The 27974-nt window shown below is 38.2% G+C and overlaps 3 protein-coding genes and 1 long non-coding RNA gene across 10 annotated transcripts in view; 2 read left to right on the top strand and 2 right to left on the bottom strand.

The window, feature by feature from the left end:
- SENP7 (SUMO specific peptidase 7) overlaps window positions 1-1097 on the bottom strand; it is a 115742-nt gene extending 114645 nt beyond the window's left edge. For 3 of the 7 annotated variants that reach the window (XM_019711204.3, XM_019711206.3, XM_088793817.1), the window contains exon 1: window positions 784-1095. In XM_019711204.3, the coding sequence (XP_019566763.2) occupies window positions 784-823 (40 nt within the window). In that variant the 5' untranslated portion in view covers window positions 824-1095. Of the gene's footprint in view, window positions 1-783 lie in introns of all 7 variants that reach the window. The other 4 variants (XM_074332590.2, XM_074332581.2, XM_019711205.3 and 1 more) reach the window with 3 other exon arrangements.
- LOC109434355 (putative protein ARB2BP) lies at window positions 23-11662 on the top strand. The gene is made up of 2 exons (XM_019711208.3): window positions 23-741; window positions 10171-11662. The coding sequence occupies exon 2, from the start codon at window positions 10180-10182 to the stop codon at window positions 11251-11253; it is 1074 nt and encodes a 357-aa protein (XP_019566767.2). The 5' UTR covers window positions 23-741; window positions 10171-10179; the 3' UTR covers window positions 11254-11662.
- On the bottom strand, window positions 10527-27973 carry LOC141571604 (uncharacterized). The gene is made up of 3 exons (XR_012496500.1): window positions 27886-27973; window positions 27250-27303; window positions 10527-10665 (listed from the first exon to the last, which is right to left on the bottom strand). It is a non-coding gene; the product is annotated as an uncharacterized LOC141571604 (long non-coding RNA).
- TRMT10C (tRNA methyltransferase 10C, mitochondrial RNase P subunit) lies at window positions 15535-19322 on the top strand. Its single transcript, XM_019711209.3, is given in 3 exon segments — window positions 15535-15766; window positions 17800-19056; window positions 19059-19322. Coding segments are annotated over 2 exon segments (1263 nt in total). The 5' UTR covers window positions 15535-15766; window positions 17800-17829; the 3' UTR covers window positions 19095-19322.
- Window position 27974: the final 1 nt, after the last annotated feature.

Genomic DNA, 27974 nt, shown 5'->3' with positions numbered 1-27974 from the left:
CTACCTCATGTTTTAGAAAGAACGCTACTTTTGAGTTTCCCAGATGTAGTACCCAAGACTGAACATAGTCATTGAAACTGCAAAGCAATTTCAAAAACAAAAATATGCTGAGAAAAAAAAACAGTATGCTCAGAATAAAAACACGAAGAAAGGACGTCTTTAAATCCTTTGTTCGACTTTTTAATCCCCTTTGGAAGAAGCATGAGGTGGCTGGAAGAGAAAAAGGTTATTTAAGCGGGCCACTTCACAAGAACGAGATATGTTCCAGTATTTATCTGACGAATTAAGTGTCAATTAGCAAGCCCCGCCTTTCCATCGTTGCAGCCGTGTCTACCAGCCTGGAGTAGAGGGGTTAAGAGGCAAAGTCGAGATCAAAGAAATAGAGGAAAATAGGGTCAGGCTCTGAGCAGCTGGAAATGAAATTGGAACAGTGGTGGAAATACAAGGAAGGCGTGGCAGGAGAGCCGCAACCCAACCGCGAAGATCCTTGGGCCGATAATACTCATGCAGGGTGTTCGTGAGAGGAAAAAAATGCAAGGGTGTTGGAGTGAAGAACTACGAAGGCTTCGGTGACAGCTCGGACTGGGTGTTCGATTCGCAGGGGCGGGGGCGACCCAGGAGTCTTCCATTGTGCGCGCCCCTCCGCTCCCTCCCCTCCCTTCCCCGCCCCCGCCAGAGCCCGAGCCCTCACAGCTCCGGGCCCCAGCACCCGTCGCTGCCGGTGCCTCCCATTTGTATAAGGTAGGAGACAATATGCTCAGCCATCCTCCGACCCTTTCTCACCGGATGAAGATCGGCGTCGTCCGGCCTTCCCCTTGTCCATCTTCTCCTCCTGCAGGAGTCGTAGTTACTGTCGCTGTCACCTCAAGACCCCTTAGGCTGGGGGAGGGAGGGGGAGGGGAAAGGAAAAAAAAGCCAGGAAAATACGAACCGCGCTTGCGCAAGAGCTGTCGTCTGCCCTCAGACCGGAAATCAACCGCTCCTCCCACCTCCACCCGGAAGTTACTTCCTGGGACCTGTTTTCTCTGTGGTTTGCCACTTCAAGTCTTTTTTTAGAGGCGCTTTTTTCATTGTCTCTGCCCTTATGACAAAGTGAGTCTGGTTGCAAAGTTTTAGCCAGAGATCGTCAAGGGGTTGTGCTGACTTGGAAGACTAATTTGCCTAAAAATTAAATGGAAAACTTTAGGAATTCCGCCAGTTCGCTGTATCCCGCCAGGTGGCCCCAGAAGTATGAGAATAAAACGTTACCCCTTTTGCAGTATTTCTTTCCTCACGGTCTCTCCTATATATTTGTCCTCAAGGCGCTTCCAGAAACTCAAAAACAAGATTTTAAGACAGCAAAATCACTTACTAGCCTAGTGATTGGTTTAGCAGTTGAAGTGGAAATTAGGTCAGCTGAGGAAAAATATGTCGGAGAGTATCTCATTAAATTCAAGCTCGTCATTTTTAAAGACCAGCAGATAAGCTCTGCATCAATTTTTTAAAACAAAATATTGATATGATAGGAAGTGGGTGGCCGTAACCTACAATTCATACAACTAACTTTTATTACAGTACCTAAGGGCATAGCTCTGTCCTCAATGAACTCAACTTTTAGACTGATTATTTTTTAGTCCTTTCAAAGGGCTCATCAGTTTAGAAAATTGCCCTATTTTGTTAGCCATTATGTACATACGTGAATAATTTTTTTAAATGTGTAAGCCTTAATCACAACACTTTAACAAAATTCAACAGAGCACTCTAGTCAGAGGCAAAATGATAATGTAATGTTCCAAGCTGAAAGGAATCCTGGAGATACTTGAATTTAACATCCGCTCCCCCCTTTCCCCTTTTACAAAGGTCAACAAAGGGACTTGACCAACTCTCCACTAGAGCCCAGTCTCTTGCTTCTTGAAGTTGGCGTCTCAATAATTACTGTGTGGTCTGTGCTGAGGTGGAGATAAGCCTTCAGGTGCTAAGGCTTAATGGGGCTGGGGGAGGAATAAGCTGAAAAGGGCAGGAGTCGCTGAAGAGCAGGAATATTTAAGGGCTTGCTAAGATTGAAATTCACTACAATGATTCCATTTAGAGGCCCTAGTTTATTTCTGTTAAACAAATAAAAAGCATTGCTTGCTGAAAAATATTTTAAGTTTACTCATAAATCAACCTTTTCAATTGAATAATTTAATGCAAGAATCAAACCGGCTTAATTTATTAGCCAATTTTATAGGAAACAAATTAACTGCAAAGATGGAAATGGAGCTGAGAGATGGAAATATAAAAAAGGAAAATGTAAGTAGGCCTAATATATTTTCACCAAACTAGCAGCTTCCATAAAAGTAAGTGGTTTTAAAGTTTAGCAGTAAGAAATAAATTTAAGAGAAGTGAAACTATAAGAAATTGATCAAATTATTCGGCATGCAAATATTTCATTGCCACTGAACCAAATACAGCATTTCTGCTAAACAGACTTAGTGAGCTAGTTTGTTTCTTTGAATTGGAGCTTGTTTTGAATGACATACTTGAAGATAAATGAACTTTAGGCTCAAGAATTTCAAATTTGCTTTTTTAACGATTATTTTTATTGTTGTAACTTTAACAATCAATACTGCATAGTTGACTGTATTGCAAACAACTAAAGTACTAAAAAGTTCAGTTTCTACTTTTGAGGGAGCTATTTAACAACCTCATTTGCCTTTTGTGAAAGGCTAATTAAATGATCTTTCTTTTACAGTGTTTTATGATGTTCAGTTGAAAGCTTCCTTATTTAAAAAATATGAAAGACCAAAAACAGTGAATGGTTTTCTTAGTATGTTTGAGGAGAATGTCATTTCTTTTATATACGTTTATTTCACATGCTATAGAGCCTTTTAAATTAAAATCATTTCAGATTAGAAATTCATCAGCCCAGCATTTTATAAGAGGAGAGGATGGACTGGTTTGATCCTAATGAGTATGGTTCTTTATTAAGTGCTAGATGTGTGTATTAAGTATTTAAATTAGGTATTCATTATAATTTTGTTACAGCAATGGGTATGGTTTTAATAGGTTCAAGACATTATGGCAGTGTGAAATTGATCAACCCTTTATTTTACCCCTTGATTACAATTTCTTTGAAGAGAGCTTAATGAAATCTAGAAAAGGCCCTTTCTCATCACAAATGAATTAACTTTAAGTACATTACAAATGTAAATAGATTTGGATGACCACTGGGGACATCTAGACTTTCTACCTATTTTAAAAATAAAAATGAATAATCTGGAATTACTTACCATAGGCTCCAGGAAAGCCTAGATTTTGCAGATAGAGTACTGTGTCATAATTGCTATTCGCTTTATTTTCATTAGTAGTTGACACTTTAAAATATTGAGAATTTTTACATGAAGGAAGTTTATCTTCCACAGATAAGATGCAGATAGTTTGTTTGGCTTCAACGATATCTTCCTTTGTAAGGCAATCAGTAATAGTAACTACCCTGAAATAGAATAGCCTGTTCCAGAAGTTATGAAAACCTGCAGTAACTCGGGGCATTTGAGCAGAAGAGGTAATCTATTGTCCGGCAAGCTGTAAAAGGAAAATGTTGTGTAAAAACATTTAACACAAGGTTCCTAACCTGTCATTTGGCCCTGGGACTGAACCTGAGGTACCTTGTACCTACATCCCTAATTTCTTTGAACTGTTCTATCTAAAAATGTTGTGTTTATTTAGCATTTCTACACCTTAACACATCTGGCTGATTGTAATAGAAAAATTTCATATTATAACTTAGTAAAATAGAGGCTTTAATCTTTTTTAACCTTTAATTTTTGGTACCCATTTACCTCTGAATAATCCAAATCAAGAAGCCTAGAATCTAGGATTGGACAAAGTCAGTAAATCCAAAATGTAGCTGTCAGAATTATTTGGGAGAATCTTCTTTTAAATTACCTATTTCCATGTCCCACCTCAGACCTTTTGAATCAGAATCTCCTAGAAGAGGGGCCTAATAATTGTATGTTTAAAAAGTTTCCCAGGAATACAAATCGGTTTAAAAAAAAAAGGAAGCATAAAACTAAACTAGGGCTACACACTCAGGAGATAAAACCATAAAGAAATACAAAGCAGTGGTCACTTTTAGAGGGAGGGATAGGGTGCTTGAAGGCACTTTACGGATGACTGTCAAAGCCAACCTAGGGTGGTTACAAGGCTGTTTCTCTTTATAATAGTTCACTAAACTACTAATTTTTAAAACTTTCCTAGGAGATTCTGTTGCATAGTCAAATTTGGGAACCCCAAGATTTGGTTACAGCTGATTTTTTTTTTCCTGCCCCTAATATTCTATTTTCTAAAAGTCTTTGCCTCAGGTGGATTAAATTCAGCTTCTTTAGTCTTTCCTGGGGAGGGGTAGGCAGAAGGAAGGAATACTATTTAATTTGCTCTTTCTTTTGAAACTGCTATGTATACAATTTAATAAGGTCTATCATTTTCTACTATTTTTCTACAATTTATTAAATGGAATTTTATACAGGCATAATTATTTTTCTTAAGAAAAACAAAACCCTCATTCTGTTGCATTCTGTGTTGGGAAAATAAAAATAATGCTGCTCTTGTACCAAAACAATAATTGTTTTCTTAATTCTGAGGGAAGCATCCTTCATTCTGTGCTTCTTAATGGCATAGGATATACAAAAGGACCTCTTTCTTAAATATACCAACAGATGATGATTACTAAAATAGGGCATCACTGTGTAACCAGGGGCAAAGGGGAAATAAGAAATTATTACTAATGTCTACAAAGTTGCAGTTTTGCAAGACGAAAAATGCTCTGTGGATGGATGGAAGTAATGGTTGTACAATATTATGAATGTACTTAATGCCACTAAACTACTAAACTGCATGCCAAAAAATAGTTAAAATGATCTAATTTATCATATTGGACAACAATTTTTAAATAAATAATTAAAAAAATAACCACACTTAGAGCAAAACATAACAGCTGTGTCACCACCTAATCCAGATTACTAGTACCTAATTTGAAATTCTATTACATATTATTTTCTTTTTTTATTTCATTCAACACAAAATGACTAGACTACTTGATAAAGGAAACTAAGTAACAAATACCCTCACTAAATTTTCAGTAAATGAATGAAAACAGTCAAATACTATGCATTTTTAAGATCACTGGTAAAAAGTATTCTTCTCTCAAGCTCCTAGAGCTACTTGAGTTACTTTGGACATGTCACTTTACCTTTGGAAAGCCTCGCTTCTCTATAAAATAAATGCATTAGCTAAGAATATCAGTAACATCCCTTGCAGCTCTAACAATCTCATTCTTGAAGCTAAGCTATCGTATTCTAAACCATTCTTTAGAAAACTAAGCATATAAAACAATTTGATTGTCTCCTTTATTTTAATGGACCATCTTGATTTGCAAAAGAGAAAACAAATATATATAGATGCATAAGACATTCTCTAAGAATAATCACAAATCAACCTTTATTAACTTTAGAATTATAGAAAAAGTCTCTTTAAATTTTCAAAGCTTTGCATGCATCTCTCTCCTGTATACACAGCTAGAGGATTTTTGTTCTTCCTTATGCCCTTAGCAAAAAATCATAAAATTCTAACAACAATATTTAAGTGCCTACTATTCACCAAGAACTAGAGATATAGTAGTGAACAAAATGAAGTCCTTGTCCCTGCTCTCATGTAACTTACATTCTAATGGGGGAAACAGACAATAAGCAAGTATATGTCAGTTAATAATAAGTGCTAAAAGAATAGAAATGAAAAGGGGGAGAGAAAGAGAGAGAGGAGAAAGAAAGGGAAGGAGGGAAGGAAGGAAGGAAGGAAGGAAAGAAGGAAGGAAGGAAAAAGAAAACTGAAGCATCATAGATAAAGAGTGAGGAAGGCTTGGAAGGTGTTGCCCTTTCAGATAACCTGTTTCCCCGAAAATAAGACCTAGCCGGACCATCAGCTCTAATGCATCTTTTGGAGCAAAAATTAATATAAGACCTGGTCTTATTTTACTATATTATATTATAAGACCAGGTATAATATAATAATAATATAATATAATATGATATAATATAATACCGGGTCTTATATTAATTTTTGCTCCAAAAGACGCATTAGAGCTGATGGTCCGGCTAGGTTTTATTTTCAGGGAAACACGGTAGAATGCTCAGAGGAAGTTTCTCTGATCATTTAACAGGTGGGCAGAAACTTTACGGAAATGAAGCCCTATAGATAACTAGGGGAAGAGTGTTCCAAGCTGCAGGAATGCCCTTAAACAGGGGCTTGCTCCACAACTTGGAAGCAAAGAGGCCAGGTGTAGCTAGAGTCATGTAAGCAAGAGAACGGTGGGAAATGACACCTGAGAAAGAGCTAAGAGCCAGATGAAGTCGCTAGATGAGTAAGCAAGTGAGAGAATGGAAGAAAATGACACTGGAGAGCCAAGGGCCATGTAGAACCTTATGGGCCATGGTAAGGACTTAGGTGTTTATTCCGAATGAGAGGGGAGGTCACAGAATTTTGAACAGTGGTGTAAGATCCAATTTAGATATTTTGAAAAGATCATTCTAGCTGCTATGTGGAAAACAGACTGCAGAGAGATGAGAGCTTATGGAAAGAGGTTGGATAGGGAATTTAATGAAGGTGAGAGTTGATGGTGATTTGGACTAGGGTAGTAGATGTGGAGGCAGGATAAGTGATTAGATTACAGATATATTTTCAAATAAGGGAGCCTGCAGATTTGATGATTGACTGGATGTAGTGTGTGAAAGAGAGAAGGGAGGTTTGCAGCATGAGCAATTGAAAGAATGGAGTTGCCATTTGCAAAGACAGGAAAACCTAGAGGGAGAGGAGATTGAAAGGGGTGTTTGGGACATGTTAAGTTTGAGATGACTATTTGACATCCAAGTAAATATATCAAGTAGACGGTTGATATGAATTTGGGGAGAGTGACAGGTTGGAGTATATAAGCCAAACAAAATGTGCTACAATGAATTCTAAAGGATTGTGTACCTTTTCATTCTGCAAGATACTCTCCACCTTGCTCCTGTCTACCCCCACCTCCACCTGCCCTTTATATATCTGTGTGCCATTTCGGTTTTTTAGTTTGCAAACTCCCATTTCCCCTGAGAATTGTCTCTCAAACAACTAGGTACACAAACACTTAACAAAGGTAAAAAGATGAATAATGTATAACATGTGCTATTAAAAAATACTAATTTTGTTTATATTGCTCTCTGGAAGAAAAGCAGCTAACAAAGTTCTTCATTTAGTTCATTGAGTTAAATATTCTGTACCTTTCTCTTTATTTTAAATCAGAAAAGGGAAGTTTTCAGCACAGCATCAGAATAAACATTTTTAGATTTGAGAGATTACTGCTTTTCTGTAAAAAGAAAAAAACTCCTCATCCATGCCCAATTATAAAATAGACCTTTTTTGGAGAGCAATTTGGCAATATCTGGTAAAATGGAACATGTTGATATGACCTAGAAATCCTACTTCTAGGCATATTGCCTAGGAAAATTCTTGAAAAGTGCTCAAAAATATAGCTATAAGAGTGGTCCACCCGGATGGTCTGGGCTGCAACGTGTCCGTGGGGGGAGGCAATGGCAGTGGAGTTCACCGCACAGGTGAGGTCCCCTGTCTTTTCACTGGTGTCCATCTCTGTCATTGCATTCAAGTCCTGATGGGCCGTCTCAGGACTCGACCTGTCATACAACTATGTGGTAATGGCACACAGGCCCACTGCCGTGAACTGCTGCGTGTTCATGTTATTTCAGCTAAAGACTTGAACCTGCTGCTTGCCAAAAACACGAGATTAGGGATTATGTGGTTACCGCCATGGCTTCAGCCCGTTAAAGAGGTGGGCATGTGTGGAAGATCACTGTCATGGAGCTTTTCAGTCCCAAGTGGGAAAGGAAGGTCCTACTGTTTATCCTGACAGCTAAGTACAATGCCTGCAGCTTGGAGTATAAGCAGAGTGGCAAGAGCATTGACATCATAACGCAAGTCCGTGGCAATGTCCAGGACCGTATTGGGCACCTCTCAGAGACTGGCATTATGGGCATCATTGACCCCAAGTGCCAGATGATTGGCCTGCAACTCTTTTCAAGGTTATTCCACTAGACTGGGACAATAAAGAGCTCAAGGCCTTGAACATCCACCTGGAAGAGTTGCATGTCATGAACGTCAAATTCCTAGATGATTGCCAAGTAGCTACTATCTGTTTTATCTACCAGGACCCTCAGGGGCAGCATGTAAACACCTACAAGGTGTCTGAGAGAAGGAGTTCAATGAGGGTCCTTAGAAACAGGAAAATGTAGAAGCTGAAGCTTCCATGGTAATCGCAGTCCCAGAGCCTACAGGGAAATGAAAAGGCTTTAAAAGGTTAAATGGCTTGCCCTAAAGGCAAACAGCTATTAAATAAACAATTGGATACTGAGGCTCTCTGATACTCAAACTCATGTTCTTAACAAACACATACACACATACACATATACTCTCTCTTAATTTCTTAACACTGACACTAGCAATTCACAACCCACTTCCAATAAGTAGCACTCAAAATGATTTTCAGTACCACTCAAGTTGCTATCAAGGCTTATGGCAAAATTAAAATGGTGCTTGCTTTGATTTCTTAACTGTTTTCTCACTTTCAGAATCTTATTCTCCGACTCCCACACCCCACTGGCACTTTATGAAGGTGTTTGGTTGTTTGAAGCAGCCAACCTATCTAAACTGCTTTCTAGTCCTTCCTGTTCCATTAAAACCTTTTTCTTCAAGTGTTGCTGATCTCAGGTGCTATTATGTAATTAATGTATTTTTCCAACATGTAAATAACTGATTGACCTAACCATCCTTTAAAAGGAGAAGCCTCTGGAATTAGATTGATATAAGTTTAAATCCTAGCCCCACATTTCTAAGTTGAGTGACTTTCATCAAGTTTCTTACTCTTGATAAGTTTCAATTTCTTCAACTTCTGAGTTTTAGTTTATTTATGCTATCTAAAACAGCAATCTCTATCCTGCTGCTCTGCTTTATTTTTCGTCATAGCCTACATATTACCTGATATATAAATGTTTATATGCATATATTTGTTGATTATCTGTCTTTTTTCTTTTTCTTTTTCTTTTCTCAAGGAGGCCACAGCTCACAGTGACCCATGCGGGGATTTAATCAGCAACTCGGGTGCTATCAGCACCATGCTCTAACTGAGCTAACCAGCCACCCCTGATTATCTGTCTTTTAATTAACTGCTGTATCTTCAGTACCTAGAATAGTGTCTGGCAACATATGAATATTATATAAATATTTTTATAGTAACTCTCTAAATTAACTGCTCAGTCAGCTGCTTTTTTTCTTTCTCAGACATCAGACATCAGTATCGCCTATTATTAAATTGATCATAACCTACACTGGTTGGTTCATATTTCACCCTCACTGCCATCCCCTGTAAAAAATGTTAAAATGCTTACAGTGGAAATAAACAAAGACCAACCAAATGAGAAAAGCAAAACCTTATTTTTTTTCTGAGCTCCCAATAGCAAGGGAGTCAGCCACCATTGCTTGCCTTTTGTCAGAGACTTAACGCGTAAAGGTAGGCAGAAAAGTGGGAGAGCATTCTAGTGGAAAAAAGGGAAGGCTGCTGGCATGGGGAAGCTATAGGCAGGCTGACTAGTAGCAGGGCATCCTATGTGATTGGTTAGGGGTGCATACTTGGCTTTCTCTTCTCAGACCTAAGTTGGAAGCGGGGGTAAAAATTAGGGAAGCTGTCAGTTATTAATCAACTCCTGGTCATATTGGTCCAGTTGTAACGGAAGTTAACTGTTTGGCTTCCTGGTCACTAGAGGTAGCAAGCAGTGTGACTTCCTACAAGTCTGACTTAGAGCAGGCTAGCTTTCTGGGCTGTTTATTACAGATAAGGAGTTGGCTTCCTGGGTAAGTCGTTGCAGGTTGTGGGTCATATTTCTTTTTTTATATATGGTCTGGGCATTGTCCCTTAGTATATTCAGTCTCTCACTGTTTTTGCGTCATTCACAAATATTTTGAGTTAAAGTCTTTACCATAGGCTAAAAAGTCAATGTTTGTAAAGTGCTTAATTTATCATGATTTCCCACAAGAAGAATTAAGCAAGCTGAAATTTTTACTATTTTTTTTCTTTTTTAGCACTAACCTATTATTGCTTTTTACTTTCAGTGGTTAACAATGACACAGGAACTGAGCTTCCAAAAATTTACTGAACAATCTGACTTACTAGAAGAACTTAAATATGACTTCAATGAAAAAGCTGAATTGAGACACATTGAGACACAAGGGCCTTTTGTCTTTAACTATTACAAAAATGTCCCTGAGAGGAATAGCAAGCGCTACCAGGCCCTTGGCCATTTGCTCGAACAATACATTTATGAGCTTTTGGAAAAAGTGTGCAAATTACAAAAAGTCTACATCCCACCGGAGGCTGATAAGGAACCAAGAAGCTTCTTTTTCATGAGTGAGAAAGCATTCACAAATCACCATTCTGCTCTTCTCATCCTTCTTCAAGACCATGGGGTCTTTCGAGCTGGTCAGTGGAGTCAGCGGGCAATAGTACATCATGGTCTACAACATGGAAGTCAGATACCGTGTATTCAAATGGCATTGCAGGCACATTATGATGTAATTGTGCTGAACCCAAATGACAATTTTGTGGACCTAAAGATAGAAAAAGAGTGGAAAGGTCTTTCAACACAAAATATTGAATCCTCTTCCCTAAAAATGGTTGAAACTGAGAGCTTTTTCTCTCTCCAGAAGCCTCTCCAATGTATTCCAAAAAGATGTAGCAACACCCCTGAAGAACACATGACTTACGTTTGGGATTACTTCATTTCAAAGACTGAAGGCAAGGATGTTGCCTTCATTGTACACGGTTATGGAGGCTTGGTTTTTATGGACTTGCTTGTTCGTAGGAAATCGGAAGTGATGAGCAAAGTATATGCTGTTGCACTTATTGATTCTCAGCATCATGTGAGGCACCAACTGGGAAGTGACGTACAGTTATTAGCATGGATAAAGCACCACTGCCGTGAATGGGTGACAAGTCCTAAGCCTTTGAATAAACCTGCAGTTACTGTTTTGAAAAAAGAGTTTCCAATGGTTTCTGCTGGGACAGAAAAATATGACTTAGCCCCTTCCTCTAGCCTTCAGTCAATTTTTAAATACTTTAAGAAAGCTCTGAGAGCCAAAACAAATATTAATTCTTCTCATGTGCCAATAGTAACAAGAAGCTCCACAAAAATATAGCAAAGTGTTTAAGATACATTTTTGTCATATAAGTTTTTTTTTTGTTTTTTTGTTTTTTGTCCAACTGAAACTTGGCTAACGTAGATGCTAGAAGAGAAAGAACACTTCCAGCTGGCATACAGTATTATATTCTGGATTATGGTTTGATTTGTTCCTTTTCTAAAAGCACATATGTTCTCTTGTAGCCTATTGATGAACCAGGAAGTCAGTCCATAATCATTAATATTTTACCATACTAGTAAAGTTAGAGGATCTTTCTTTTGAAAAGTGGCTTTCATATGGTTTAATAGAATGACATTAAAGCTGTAGTAAATAGAAATTAAATATTAAGTCAGTCTGATTTCTATGTTATTATGCTACATTAAAATTACAAGGGAACATAAAAATTAAATATCATAAGGAAACTTCATTCTTTGTATGTTTATGTTCTTTTGGTTAAAATTTTGGTAGTGTGTATGTGTGTTTACTCATGCCCTTAGCTAATATTTGAGTGTCTACTATGTGCCAGTCAATACTAGGTATTGGGAACACTGGCAAACAAGGTCAACACTGCCTTTATCCTTACGGAATTCACAATCAAAACCAATTGCAAATGTGAAGAGTGTTAAGAAATAACAGGTGCCATAGAACATCTAGCATAAGAGCTAACAAAGTTTATTTTAAACTTTGTCTCCTAGGGGGCCACCCTACCCTATTTCCTTACTCTGACTTCTGATGCCAATCTATTTTTGCAGCTTGAGGTGAAAAAGAAAAAAAAAGAAAGAAAGAAAACACAAGAAAGACATCTCCAGTGTTTTGGCTCCTATAAGCTGAAGCCCAGAGATATGTCCTGGTAGAGAAAAGACAGATATGGAAGGCCTTCAGGAAAATCCTAAGACCTTCTGACATCATCATGTGATTTTTTTTTTTCCTTTCTTGTGGAAAGTAATTAAAGTTAATAGACTGTGATCATTGTTCAAAAGCAAAGTACACCAAGATATGTGTGTCACTTCCCAATACTAAACTAAATACATCTCAACAAAAAAGAACACATGGTTAGCAAATTTACTATGGAAAGTCTCTCTTTAACTGGAAATTCCCTCACTTGCTTTTCAATTTTTCTTCAAAAACTGGTTCTCTAATATAGAGTGCTTCAGGATAACCTAGATGTCTTGTTGAGACAAAGATTGCTGGGCATCACTGCCAGAGTTTCTGATTCAGTAGAATTGGAAGGTGGGGCCCCAAAAGTTGCATTTCTAACTAATTCACAAATGATGCTAATTCTGCTGGTCTGGGGACCACACTTTGTGAAGCACTGTTAGAAAGGCCAGGGTGGTAATAAAGTTAAATCTACCTCATGTGAGGTGAAATTTATGATGGATTATCATCTGGCCTAGTTCCTCCTCTAAGGAAAGCAACAAAAGGGGTTTGTTGACTAAGCCCGTGTTTTATGACCTCAAAGATCTCTTCTCCCAAAGAAACGGTGTCCTGGCCCAACAATGCTTTATTTTCTTTTGTTAATAGCTCCTTTACCCCATCATGCTTCCTATAAAAACCTTCCTTATTAGATTCCCTGCCTTTCTCTAAGGGAAAGTGACATTGCCTAAATAGTCCACTTATAGCTTCTTAGTCCCACCCTCTTTCTACCTATAAAAACTTTCCATTTTGTACAACTTCTCAGAATGCCCTTCCATTAATAGTTGCTTGATGGGATGTTGCCCAATTCATGGATCTCTTAATTAAAGCCAATTAGATCTTCAAATTTACTCAGTTGAATTTTGTTTTTTTAACAGTACATATGACTTTTTGTTTACCCATTAATCTATTGATAGATGTTTCCATTGCTTCCACATTTTGGCTATTGTCAATAATGCTAACATGAACATTGGATTATGAGTGTCTGTGTCCTTGCTTTCAATTCCTTTAGTATAATTTAGGAGTGGAATCTAAACTGTTTTTCATAGCAACTTCATCATTTTACATTACCACAAGCAATGCACAAGAGTTCCAATTTCTCCACATCCTCACATCCTCTGACAATATTTATTACTGTCTTTTTTATAATAGTGTTGACATAAGAACATCCAAACCTGTAGAAAAATTTGGTAAGAGTTTACTAGCATTTATTTGAGCCAAACAGAGGATATGCCTGGAAGCAAGATCCCAACAGACTGAGAAAAATGCTTCCTAGAATGACAGTTTGTAGCTTCTTTTATGCATTTGAAATTAAGGAGGGAAAATAAGGGAGGGAATGAAGGTGGGAGAAAGCCAAGTGGGGATTGGATTGCAGGCTAGTTAACAAGATTATGTGCTCTCTTGAGGGTGGTTACAACTGAGAGGTCTGGAAAAGATTGCTCTGGCATTTCAAAGGTGTGTTAACGTAGATACTTAAGAACAATGGACAGGGCTTCCTTAAGGCAAAGATAAACTTTTTACTAAAAATGTCATATGTCTGTGTCATGACTACCCACCATGACCTGTCCAGTTAGGAATTTATGATCAGATCATCCTGTGAGTTTACTTTCTGTCACTGTACTTTCCAGTTTTATTACAGAACCCTTTTTTTGTCCATAATAGGGATCAATGAGTGTAAGGGGATATCCCATTATAGGTTTGATTTGCACTTCTCTAATGATTACTGATGTTGACATCTTTTCATGTGCTTATTGGCCATTTGAATATTCTTTGGAGAAATGTCTATTCAAATTCTTTGCCAACTTTTGAATTGGGTTGTTTTGTTGTTGAGTTGGAGTTCTTTATTTATTCAGGATATTAATCCCTTATCAGATATGAGATTTGTAGTTGCCTTTTTAGTCTGTTGATATTGTCCTTTGATGTACAAAGTTTTCAGTTTTGGTGAAATCCAAATGTATACTTTTTCTTTTGTTAACTGTGCTTTTGGGGTCTTATCCAAGAAATCATTGCCAAATCCAATGTCATGACATTTCCCATGTTTCCTTCTAAGAGTTTTATAGTTTTCATTCTTACATTGAAGTCTTTGATCCATTTTGAGTTAATTTTTCTATATGGTTTTCGGTTAAGGGTCTAACTTGTTCAGCACCATTCCTTGAAAAGAATATCCTTTCCCCAATGAATGATGTTGTACTGTATGTTTTAATAATGACAACTGTTGATGAAAAAAATCCAGCCTAAGAAAAAACTTATAAGAGTTATATTTGAGCCAAAATGACAACAATTGCCAGGAAGCAAAGTCTCAAGGGATTGAAAAAATGCTCCCGAAAATGGCCGTTTTGCAACTTATTTTATACATTAGAATCAAAGGAGGAGGGTTACATGAAATTCATCGGTTGTAGATTAAGGGAGTGGGAGAAAGCAAAGCGGGGAAATCTCTGGATTGGATAAAAAGTAAAAAGGAGAGACACACTTCTTTTGCATTAGTGGGTAAAGGATAGTTAATAGCATTTTACAGCACATAGAGATATTATTTGGGGAACAAGATAACAATGAGGGATTTTGTAGTTTCCTGCTCTGGTGTGGTGGGTTGGGCACAAAAGGGATTATTCTTACATTCCAAGCTTATGTTTTCTTAGATGCAAAAGGCGATAGGCTCTCTTAAGGTAAGTATTGACCTTTGTCTAGGAAGCTACAGGCCAAGGATGTGACTACCAGCTACGAATCACTTCTATTTAGGACTTTTTATGTTCAGACCATCTTATGGGGTTATTTTCAGTCTCCTGAGCTTATAGAGTTTAACCTGTGCCCCTTTTCCGTCCACACAACTAAATCACACGTTTTTGAAGATCTAATTGGTTTTATCAAGCAATGAATGAATCCAGCGGCACCTCATCTAGCAACTAGAAGGGCACGTTCTAAATCAAAACACTTTAAAATGCTGTGCTGGCTAAACAAAACACCTACAGACCGAACTTTGTCCCAAAGGCCACGAATTTGCAGTACATGCTTTAACTTCATTTTCACATTAAATTTTCCAAAATAGCTAACAGGAGCAAGAGATATTCAGTATTGCCTATAGGTTCCAAGCATTGTACCAGGTACTGGTGATAAACTAGTCAAAAAGTTTAATAAGTTAAAGTCCTAGCATCTAGGAGTTTAAAGCTGAGTGAGACTTGTGAAAACATTTATTTTAGTACTATGTAAATGCTTATAAAGGGACCAAGCAGAGTGTAGGTTAAGAGAAGAGGACTAGAAAGAGCTTTAAATAATGGGAGGACAGAAAAAAAAATAACAAAAACACAGCTGGAAAGCCCACCTGGATTGAGATGGTCGTTTGCAACTACCCAGGGTAGGGCAACGAGCCTCCTCCCCGACTGAGCTGCTTTCCAAGCCAAAACGCTTTCCCCTGTGGCGTGACGTCATATCGCAGCGACAGGGGGAGCGGGCGGGATTTCCGGCTGCGGGTCCGCGCCAGTGACCATTACTGTGTTGACTGACAGGCGAGCTGCGGGTCAGGTGTGGCGCCAATCTCTCTGGGCTGCACTTCACAGCAGAGTCTTGCGTCCTCTCGGGGTCCCTGCGGTTTGCACCGGAGGGAGCCACTGTGTCTGCAATCCTGGTATGGGCGTTTCTTGTCCTCTCCCAGTGTGTGTGTCGAGGTGGGAAGACGCGGGAGACGTTCTAAGATAGACTTAGCGGAGCATGTGCGCTAAGAAGGCCCACATAAGAGGAAGCCCAGTGATTTAAGAAAACTATAAATAGTACAATATCTGGAACAAGAGCAGTGTTCCCTAAAATATATCCTTATTCGCTTTTTTACATTTTAGGTTTTCATTTCTATGATACCCTAAAAATCTTTACCAGTTACTTTTCGTTCTGAAATCAGCCTTTCTCATATTGGGGCTGAGAACTCCCGGTTAAATATTCCAGGGAGTCTAAAGTAAATCGTTTCTTTCTTTAAAGCATGTGTGAACACGTTTTAAATGTGAGAAGCATTGACCCAGGGTATTTATTCGAAAAATACTTAAGTAATTACCGAGAGCCATATACGGCCAAGCACTGGGTTCACTGTTAATATAAACAAAACATAGTCCTTGTTCTGATAGAGTTTACCATCTAGTGGGGCAAAAAAGTAACTAGACAATTAGAATACAGTGTTATAAGTACTATGATAGAGAGGTACAGGATGCTATAAGAACTAATAGGAGGAATACTTGATCTAAAGTGTGAGGTGAAGAATAGCTATGGCTGCAGAGGTTAGCAAAGGGTGATTTCATGAAAAACTTTATAAGCCATGTTTGTAAGTTTAGACTTTAACCTGGCTTAGAAATACACATTGGGACGATATGAGTGCATTGATCAGATTTGCCCTACCTCCAAATGTCATCTACCTTAAAGAGCAAATCTAGAGGCTAGGACATGCAAGTAAGAAAATGGGGTTGAAGACAAATGAATGGATTCAAGAACTATTTAGAAAGTAAAGTGAAAATAACTCAAATGGATTAGGTATGGTGGGTGTGAGAGAGGACAATAATGAAATGACTCCATTTCTGGTTTCAGCAAATGGATGGATAGCCGTATCCCTCCCTGAAAAACTCGGAGAAACAGATTGGGAAGGGAAGGGAGAGAGATTATTTCATCAAAGGGGTCTTCTGATTCATGGTGATTGAAGCTATTGAGGTAAATCTGACCTCACAGGGGAAATGTTTAGATTGAAAAAAGGGCTAAGGACAGAACTCCCGAGGCACATCTGGGGGCAAATCTAAGCATCAGTACACAGGTCAGAGAAGCAGGAGACCAAGGAGCATGCAGAGTCATTAAAAGAAGCCACGGGAAGAAGGAATTTTTCTTTTCAAGTATTTTAATTGCATTTTGTAAAAAGTTGAATTTCTTTTTTTGCTTCAAATCCAGCACTAGTTTCACATTTGTAAGCATCTTTGTTTTGTGAACATCTGTACCTTTACGATAAAATTGTGGTATCAATATAGATATATATAGATATCTCCTAATTTTGGACATTTTGTTTGGCAATAACATTATTTGCTGCAAAATAAAGTCTGAACTGGAGAAAGAAGGGTTTTTTTTTTTTATTGTGTTTTGTTTTAAAATCAGCGATCTCTCTATATTTCTGTTTTGAAAACATACAAAGGCATTGGTATAGCAGCTCATAAGTGCTTTTTACTAGTTGTCATATTCTGTAACTTTCCAGCCTTTCGTATTCATGTGTTGCTTATGTTAAGGCTCTTATGTTTGGGTCTCTATCTGGGTAAGTGTAGAATGGAGACAAATACAGCCTCATGACCTTAGCCACATCAGTGGTATATAACTTTGTTATCTAGTATCATTGATTTTCTGGGCCCCTAGATTCAAATCTAAAAAGGATCCTCAAGATATCCTATTGCCTAGAGCAATAGGGAAATTCATGTCTAAAATAAGAACCCAAATAAGTTTTAAACTTTTTGCCTGGTAAGTGATTGTAGTCTCTAGGCCACAGGAGTCTAGGAAAAATTAATGGTACAGCAAATAAAGTTGTATTAAGATTTGTGTTTCAGAAATCAATTGCATTTTGATGTCTCAAATTTGTACTTGCACAGTTAGTTGAAAGGTTTTTAAAATCTTTATCTAACTTTTCATTACATTTTTCTTTTATAGGGGTTTTCTTACGGGCCTGTTTTCCTCAAAATGAGTGTTAGTATTACCTTCGTAAGACCTTTTACCAGAGTTTTGGTACCATTTACCCTTCATAGGAAGAGAAGGGTTTTATATTCAACAATTCTGCCGAGATACATGTCTTCCAAAATACCTGCTGTGTCCTGTCCTAATAAGGAGAGTACATCACCTCCTAAACAGCTAGAATTGGATGGGTGGAAAGTTACAATGAAATCTAGTGTGCAAGAAAGTGTTTCAACAGTCTCAAGTACCAAAGATGAAGATCCTGTAGCTGCCACCAGGGAGTTAATTGAGATGTGGAGATTGCTTGGCAGAGAAGTACCAGAACACATCAGTGAAGAAGAGCTCAAAACCATTATGGAATGTGCTTCTAAATCATCGAAAAAAAAATACTTAAAATATTTATATGTTAAGGAAAAAATGAAAAAAGCTAAGCAAATAAAAAAGGAAATAAAAGCAGCAGCAAAGGAAAAAGCAAAAACAGACCAACTGCTAGAAACGACTAAGGAAGATAAACAACAAGACTTCCTGTTTCTCCGACTTTGGGACAGGAACATGGACATAGCAATGGGCTGGAAGGGTGCCCAGGCTATGCAGTTTGGACAACCTTTGGTTTTTGACATGGCTTACGACAATTACATGAAACCAAAAGAACTGCAGAATACTGTTTCCCAACTTTTAGAAAGTGAAGGATGGAACAGAAGAGATGTTGATCCTTTCCATATTTATTTCTGCAATCTTAAAATAGATGGCCCTTTTTATACAGAGTTAATTAAACGTTATGGAGAGAAATGGAACAAATTGCTTTTAACAGCAACAGAAGAATCTCACGTAGATTTATTCCCAAAGGACAGTATTATATATTTAACTGCAGATTCTCCTAATGTTATGAGTACTTTCAAGCATGACAAAATTTATATAGTGGGATCTTTTGTAGATAAGAATCAGCAGCCAGGTATATCCCTAGCCAAAGCAAAACGGTTGAATCTAGCAACAGAATGCCTTCCATTAGATAAATATTTACAGTGGGACACTGGTACAAAAAATCTCACCTTAGATCAAATGATGCGTATTTTGTTATGTGTGAAAAACACTGGTAGTTGGGAAGAGGCTCTGAGATTTGTTCCTAAGAGAAAACATACTGGTTATCTGGAGATTTCTCGGTATTCTCAAGAGCTTCTCAACAGAGTGAAGAAGTCAAAGACTTTTAATTCATTTCCAAAAGGCTCTCTAAATATACGCACACAGAAAAAAGTAACCTGAATGAGAATATTTGATCGATTAAACAGTAAATGGACTGGAAATATAGTTCTATTAGTCTCTTTCTTCCTGAATGGAATTCACTTGCTCTTTCTTTTAAAGGTTGTCTTTCCAAACGAAAGTATTTTATCTTTCCCCAATTAATATCTGTAAAACTTTGGAAATTATAAAAAGAAACTTAATAACCTTAGAAAGTAACAAATGTTGTCCAAGTTTGTTGAGCCCAGTAAAACTGTTGTATCATTGGTGTGGCTTTTTTTTTTACGACTACTTGGACTGAGACTCCATTTTCCTTCTTAAGTGTTCTTTTAGCCATGTCAACAACTACCCTCTCATCAAAAATTGATATAAAGATTTCTAAACTTCAGGTGGTGGTTCATGTATTAAAGTAACATTTGATACAGTGCTGGGCATGTCATAGGCACTAAGGTATACTGTTTAACAGAATCTTTATTAAACAAAAGGTTAAGATAATCCCTTGGCATGTCATGTGATTTGGCTATATCATGAAAAATGGGTTTGGGGGATAAAACTCATTTCTTGTCCTCTTGGAAGAAAAGGGTTTATTTGATAAGAGTTACATACAGCATTTCCCTATTGTAGTATAGATGGTTTTCCTTTTCTAGGAAATAGTTCCTTTTCTCCAGCCATATGATTTGAATGGAAGCTGCCATATTTTATTTTATTTTACAGACCTTGCTCCCCTGGCCACAGCTGATTATCCCAAAGGAGACTAAGCTTAGATTCAGGCTTAGAGATGGGCATCTGACTATAAGATAGGGCAGTCAGAACGCTTTTCCAGGATTTTTGGACTTGAGAATTAAGACAACCTGTGTTAGTTCCTTTCTCATGGTGGGCTTTGACAGAAAGCTCTGGAATTGATAGTGGCCATGTCCTTCTCTATAAAGGAAGCCAGGCTGCAGGAGGAGAGTGAAGCTTACCTACAGAAATAAGACCAATTTCTGGAGCTGTTCAAATCCCTGCTTTCAGTTGTCTCTGAGGTCTAGCTATAGATTTGCCTTTAGCATTTATTGGTTGTTCAAACCTCATGAGATGTCCTGGTATCCCGCTAATAGATTCCCCTTTGCTTAAACTAGTTTGGGTTTCTGCCACTTGCTACCTAATGAGTCCTAATATATTTGAGAAAATATGTACTTGTTTCCTAAGAAGTGAACTTTTAGGAACCATATTCATTGTAGGTTAGCTGCACCATTAAAATTTTTGATAACATGGGAACTAGAGATGTATGGCCAAATAGTTCTACCTAGTTTCTGAATTGGAAATTAGCTTAAGATACACTAACCAATACATTTCTTAAAGCAGGATCTAACTTTTACCAAATACTAAATACCTACTTTGTGCCAAACAGAATGCAGCTTTACATGAATTGTTTAAACAACTAAGTTAAAAGTACTATCATTAATACCTTTTTTACAGGAAAATTTACTCAAAATAATTCAGCCTTAAAATATCTTAGAATTCAAAACATTTGTCTGACTTTAAAGTCCCAGTTTTTAACCTACAAATTATGCCCTCTATAATAAGGCAAGTATAAAATGAAATGGAGAAACAAGGAATGCCTAACCCAAACTTTTGGGATCAGGAAAGTCCTTGAGGAAGTGATGTGTAAACTTAGTGTGGTATGAATGAATTTCAACTGTTACACCCTACTAAAGTGGCAAGGTATTAATACTTGAACTGCTTTGAGATACACTGAAGATGATATAGCACAGTGGCTAAGGAACAAGAGGTAAGATTGCCTATCAGGACCCACTAGAGTAAGGCAAACAAGGTTCCTATGGCAGAGGTCTCCCAACTCCCAGCCTTGCTCCCTAGGTTCCAACTCCACCCTTACTGGCTCGGACTTTGCCTAAATTGCTCAACCTCTTGAAATTTGTTAATTTCAAGGAGATATGAAACAGTACTTGACTCATAATAAAACGTTTAATATGGTGTCTGGCACATAAGTGTTAAGTAAATATTAATAACTAATTTAGACTGTGCATTCAAAATGGAATGGAATTTCATTGGAATGCATGTAATTTCTAATACTAGTATATGCCAAGTTATTGTGTCCCTTTAAGGAGTACCTTCTTATTTCTGTATAACAATATGCTAAGGTATTTCAGTAACACATTAGAATTTAAAAAAAAAAAAAGACAATTTTCCTTTCAAATAGCCAAGCAGTAACTGTTATTCTAAGACCTCTTATGGAGTTAAATCCCAATAACAAGCTCATCCAGTTTGAACTCATACTGATTTTAATTTTTTAGAAATTGGAACATAGAACTTCAGATGCTGCTTCAATTTCTCCAAACTAGATGGTCTGATTTCCCAGGCACTGAGTAGGAAGTAATGGCTTTTCTATCACTAATACCCAATAATTTATTCTACAGTATTCCTCTTTGAAGACAACTTTTGTTGCCTATGTTCTGTCTTTCCGTCTTACCTATTAGAAACATGTTTTCATGTAATGCCATTTCTAGTTCTGTCCTTTTGCTCTTTTCACACATGCTACCAACTCCCTCAGCTTTTAATAATTAAAACAATTTTAAGTCTTTACTTGCTACTATTACCCCTACCATATTACCCAATTTAACTTTATATATCTAAGCCAGATTCTTCAAGCAAGTATTTAGAATACACTGTTTGCATTTCCTCTACACCACTGTTACATACAAATACAATTTGAGCCACATATGTACTTTTAAAATTCCCAGTAGCCACGTTAAAAATAAGTGAACAGGTAAAATTAATCTTAATATCTTTTGCTTACCCATATGCCCACACTATTATTTCAATTTGTAATCAGTAATTGTGGATGAAGGAGAGGTTCTAGAGAAAGTAAACTCACAAGGTGGGTAATCTGATCATAAATTCCTAACTGGTCCAGTCATGGTGTGTAATCATGATCCAGGTATATAAGTTCTTTGATAAAAGGTTTATTTTTGCCTCAAGCAAGCCCTGTCCATTGTATCTGTGCATCTAGGTTAACACACCTTTGAAACGCCTCTTTTTCAAAATAATCACCCTCAAGGGAGCACATAATCTTGTTAACTACTCTATGATCCGATACCCACCTTGCTTTCTCCCACTTTCATGTAACCTCCTTAATTTCAAATGCATAAAAGAAGCTACAAACTGTCCTTCTCCAGAAGCACTTTTCTCAAGTTTGTTGAGATCTTGATTCCAGGTGTATCTTCTGTTTGGCTTAAATAAATTTTTATGAAAATTCTCTATAGGTTTGGATGTTCTTATGTTGGCAGTATAAAATCTAATGAAATTTTACATTCATGTTCAGTTTTTCATACTAAGCCTCCTGAATCTGGTGTTTTAGTGGTTACATCACATCTTAATATGAATACTAAATTTTCAACGGTTAAAGTAAAATTCAGTCCCATCAAAATAGAGTTGTTTTTACAAAAGCTAATTGCTTCAGTTTTTTTAAATTAAATAACATTAAAAGTTCAGTTCAGTTGCACTAACCACATTTACAGTGCTTATTAGTTCCATGTAGCTAGTGGCTGCCATTGAACATTGCAGCTCGAGGGTACTGCTTGATAACACTGGTATCTGTTTTGTGCTTACATATCGTTTCCAGCCAGATTCAGTGGCCATTTCCATGGCATATCTACTGAACGCTTCTCTCCTTAAAATACTTCTTGATTTCCATGTCACAGCAATTGTTTTATTTTTCTCACTCTAGAAGCTTATCTTCCACCTGGGCTCATTCATTCATTCAGCAAATATTTATTGAGAACCTAGTATGTGCCCAGAAGTGTTTTAATTTTGGGGGATACAGCAGTGAACAAAGTATTCTCAGGCTTCATGGATATTAAATTCTCGGCAGAGAGAAGACAAATATGTAAAATGTTATATAGTAATAAATGATATGAGGGTTAAGAGAGAAAGGGGAATGCTGGAATGGAGAGACATTACTATTTTATAAAAGGTGGTTGGAGAATGCATTCTAAGCAAGTTGTTGACCGCATAAGAGCACCCATCCTACCCTCTCCAAGCCATGTACTGTGGCACAGGGCCATGTAGGCTGAAGGAAAAAGCACCATTTTCTTCATACAAAGGCACTATCTGCCTTTGAATTATAAGCTTAAAAAAATGCATTCAATAAGAGAGCACTTTTCTAATTTGCACGAAGACTGATGAGATTGATATTTGAACAGGGACCTGAAGTAAGAGCGAGCTATGGAGATATGAGGGAAGGAAGTTCCAAGTAAAGGGACAAACGAATGCAAAGGCCCTGAGAGAGGGTTCAAAGTACAAGATGTTATTGTAACTGATGCCCAGTAGGAAAAGAGCTGAAGATGAGGTCAGAGTGGTAGTTAGAGGTCTGTCATGTAAGCCTCTTAGACCATTTTAAGGACTTTGGTTTTTATTCTGAATGAGATGGGAAGAACAGATGGTCTTGAGCAAAGTGGCATGTTCCTGATGATTTAATAGGATAACTAGATTGTAAACTCCATGAGGGCAGGGATTTTTTTTTGGGTCATTTTTCATTGCTGTGTCCCCAAGGCCTGGTACGTGCCTGGCACATAACAAGCACTTAAAATTTTATGGCAAATATATGGTGATGGAAGAACTGACTCTGGGTGGTGAACACACAATGGGATTTATAGATGATGTAATACAGAATTGTACACCTGAAATCTATGTAATTTTACTAACAATTGTCACCCCAATAAATTTAAAAAAAAATTAAAAAAAAAAAAAATTTATGGAGTGAATGAATCGGATTTCTTTTAAAAGGATCACTTTGGCTGCTTTGGAGGCTAGATTATGAGAGGAACCAGTTAGGAGGCTGTTGTAATAACAAAGGTAAAAGATAATTGTTGGGGGGCCGGCCCGGCCCAGTGGCTCAGGCGGTTAGAGCTCCGTGCTCCTAACTCCGAAGGCTGCCAGTTCGATTCCCACATGGGCCAGTGGGCTCTCAACCACAAGGTTGCTGGTTCAATTCCTCGAGTCCTGCAAGGGATGGTGGGCTCTGCCCCCTGCAACTAAGATTGAACACGGCACCTTGAGCTGAGCTGCCTCCCGGATGGCTCAGTTGTTGGTTGGAGCGCAGGCTCTCAACCACAAGGTTGCCAGTTCAATTCCTCGAGTCCCGCAAGGGATGGTGGGCAGCGCCCCCTGCAACTAAAATTGAACACGGCACCTTGAGCTGAGCTGCCGCTGAGCTCCCAGATGGCTCAGTTGGTTGGAGCCTGTCCTCTCAACCACAAGGTTGCCGGTTCAACTCCCGCAAGGGATGATGGGCTGTGCCCCCTGCAACTAGCAACGGCAACTGGACCTGGAGCTGAGCTGCGCCCTCCACAACTAAGACTGAAAGAACAACAACTTGAAGCTGAACAGAACCCTCCACAACTAAGATTGAAAGGACAACAATTTGACCATTGTTCCCCAATAAAGTCCTGTTCCCCTTCCCCAATAAAATCTTAAAAAAAAAAAAAAAAAAGATAATTGTGGGTGAAACCAGGTGGTAACAGAGTAGTTACCAAATACCAGATATATTGGAGACAGTGAGTACAAACAGTCCTTTCAAAGAGTTTCTATATGAAGGGGAAAAGTAATGAATGAAGAGGTAGAGGGAGATATGCGATCAAGAGAAGAGTCTTTTGTTTATTACTTATTTTGTAAAAATGGAAGATATAAAACCATGTATGTATGCTGTTGGGAATGATCCAGTAGTAGGGGTGCAAATCTGATGAAACAGTGGAGTGATGATTGTGTAGTAACAAAGACAGAAAGTGTAAGTACAAATGCAGGTACGACACCATAGATTATGGTGGGAATATACAGAAGTTCTGTTTTGATTTCTATTATTTTCTCAGTGAAAATAAGAAGCAAAGTCATCAGCTGAGGGGGAGGATATACTGGACATTCTTGGACAGCAGAGAAAGTGTGAAATAGTCTAGGAAAGTGAATGAATTAGGCTTGGTGGTTCTCAAAGTGTGGTCCCCAAAGCAGAATATCAACATCATTTGGGAACTAATTAGAAATGCAAGTTTGGGGGCTTCTATCCACTGAGTCTACTGAATCAAAAATTGTCTGTGGTACCAGAGTTTTAACTGTTTTAAAAGGCCTTTCAAGTGGTTCTGGTGTACACTAAAATTTGAGAATGGTACAGGGAAATATTATAGGATTATAAGGCTGAATTAAGGACCTATTCAAGGTTAGTGAAACTATGGCTACTTTTCCTCTCTGAGTTTGTAGCTCTCTGCCTGAATTCCAAGTTCAGCTCCACCTCTTTTTCAGAGTCCCAGTTTCCTCTTGCATAAAAATGAGAGTAATAGTAGCACTTAATTCATAAGGCTGTGATGATTTAATTGTTCTTGATTTCATGTTAAACTTGCAAAGTATGCTTGGCATATAGTAAGCATGAATAAATGTTGGCTATTATAGCTGTCACCTCACAAATTACGCATTCAAATTAAAATAACTGTCCATATAGCCTGCCATTTCCAGCTGTTTAAACCATTACTAGAATAGCTCTTTAGAGATTACAAACAATAGCTACCATCAAGCAACCACGGACATGAACCAAGCAGTATATTACAAATTTTACCTGCATTATCTCACTTAATCCTCTCAGGAACACTATAAGTATTATTACATTTTTATAGTTAAAACATGACCAGTAAGATTGCTTTATCAGTTCAAACACACAGGATTAGCCAATGGCAGAGTTAGAATTTAAATTCAGTTGTCTAATGGAATGCTACTGCTCTTTGCCTTGCGGTATACTGCCTTTTTATTCCCCAACCCATTTATTGGGGGTTACTGAAACTTGCATTAATTTCTTCAGTATTTATTGAAACTGGTATAATTGGCCTGCCTGATGGCTCAGGTGGTTGGAGCGCCGTGCTCCTAACGCTGAGGTTGCCAGTTCGATTCCCACGTGGGCCAGTGAGCTGCGCCCTCCACAGCTAAGATTGTGAACAACAGCTCTCCCTGGAGCTGGGCTGCCTGGAGCTGGGCTGCCGCGAGCTGCTGTTTGTTGCCAAGTACTGCCGTGGGCTGCCGTGGGCTACGGTGTGCTACGGTGTGCTGCCAGGAGCAGCTGGTGGCCAGCGTGAGTGGCTGGCAGCCATCGTGAGTGGGCAGCTGCCAGTGAGAGCTGCCGTGAGCTGCTGTGAGCAGCTGGCTGATGACCCACTGCCTCAGCTTGGGGGAGCTCAAGGATCTTAATATCAGCTAGCTGTGTCCTACACAACTAGACTGAGAAACGACAGCTTGAACCAGAGTGGGGAGGGCGGCGGAAGAAAGGGGTGGGGGAAGAAACTGGTATAATCTAGATCCTGGGGAAACAATGGTAAGATGTGACTTCATGGAACTGACAGGTGAGTGGATTATTATCTTCCATCCTTAACTTCTCTACATTGTAGTATATGGAACTAAATGTCTCCTAGATAGCTAGCTATATGTGACTCTGTCTGAACTTAATTTTCCTCATTTAAAAATACAGACATCTGTAAGTAAATATATACATAATTTTACATAAAAATCTGTGTATGTCTCTTTAATAAATGATAAAAGTGAGAGTCTCAGTGATTAAGTAATTTGTGATCACATCTGGGAAAAATAAAACAAACATGAATTAATTACCTGCTCTATGTAAAATACTTTGCTGGGCACATTTTTACATACATTGTCATAAATCGTACAACAGGGACTTCGAATCATCAAATCAACGCATCACCACCAAACCCCCTGCCTCTGTCATGGGAAATATACTTTGATTCTTTCTCCATTCTCCAGAGTTGAGCCCAGAGGAGTCATCCATCCATCTTTAATATATGAAATGCACAGTACAAAGTGCAGTGAAGGAAAAAAAAAAAATCTTTAAACGGTCTCCGTTTGGGGGTGAAAAAAAGTCTTTGTTGTCAAAAAACTTTTGAGCCATCTAGGCAGACAAGTTTTTTAAAACACATACTGAGGGAAATATAAAGTAACCAAAGAATGGTATATAGAAATTAACTCATTTAACCCCCATGACTGCTCTTGAGGAGGTACTATTATTATTTCTATTTTATAGAGAAGGAAACATAGGTCTGTAGACAGTTAAGAAACCCTCAAGATTCACTCAGCCAGTAGAGGGTAGATCAGGGAATTCAAACCCAAGTTTTGACTCCGAAGACCAATTTCTGTAATACTCACTGTATATTGTAAGGCAAACCCAGAAATTCCAGTTCCCTAGGCAAGGCATCAAACCTGTGTGGCAAGAGAGAAGTATAAAAATAGAGAAAAAGGGAAGATGAGGCTGAAAAGTTAGGCTGGGTCCCAATATAACTCTTGGACTTCATTCTGCAAACCCTGGGGATCCACTAAAGATTTCTAAGGAAGGCAGAAATTACTGAAGTCTTCACTTAATAAAATAACTTCTCCTAACTTGATACATAAATTGGGGCCTTTAGAAAAAAAGTTTTACCACTAGGCTACGTGATCTTTGACAAATCATTCTTTGGCCTCAAAGATAATTAAAAGAGGATAATTCCGTATTGGACTATGGTGGGGAATTAAACGAAATAAAGTCTGACACAAGAGGGCGCTCTATGAACGCTAATTTCTCTCTTAATTGGGAAAAAGAATACAGGCCTACAGTTTTTTGTTTTGTTCCGTTTTGAGCAGGCACAAGAGATCCAGCAAGACCAAAATGAAAGAGCCGGCTAGCTTCAGCGGCAACCACACCCCAGTCTGCAGAAAACCTTACACGATTCCACGGTTTGAAAGGTGATGATCCCACCTCCCCTCACTTCTCCGGATCCGCCACTGGACCATGAAAATCTAACTGACCTCCATTCAGTAAAAGCCCCTAACCAGTCCTCATAAAAACCACCCAGCCTTCCCCGTCCTGATTTCGGCGGTGGCTCGTTGACGTCACA

This window comes from Rhinolophus sinicus, chromosome 17 (genome assembly GCF_057876585.1).
Source record: "Rhinolophus sinicus isolate RSI-liver-muscle chromosome 17, RSI-T2T, whole genome shotgun sequence".
Classification (NCBI taxonomy): domain Eukaryota; kingdom Metazoa; phylum Chordata; class Mammalia; order Chiroptera; family Rhinolophidae; genus Rhinolophus; species Rhinolophus sinicus.
Note: the sequence above shows the minus strand (reverse complement) of the source record. Positions and strands in the feature narration are given on the sequence as shown.

What these genes read in the sequence shown, in the direction of transcription:
- LOC109434355 (XM_019711208.3), top strand. Translation starts at nt 10,180, where the DNA reads ATGACACAGGAACTGAGCTTCCAAAAATTTACTGAACAATCTGACTTA.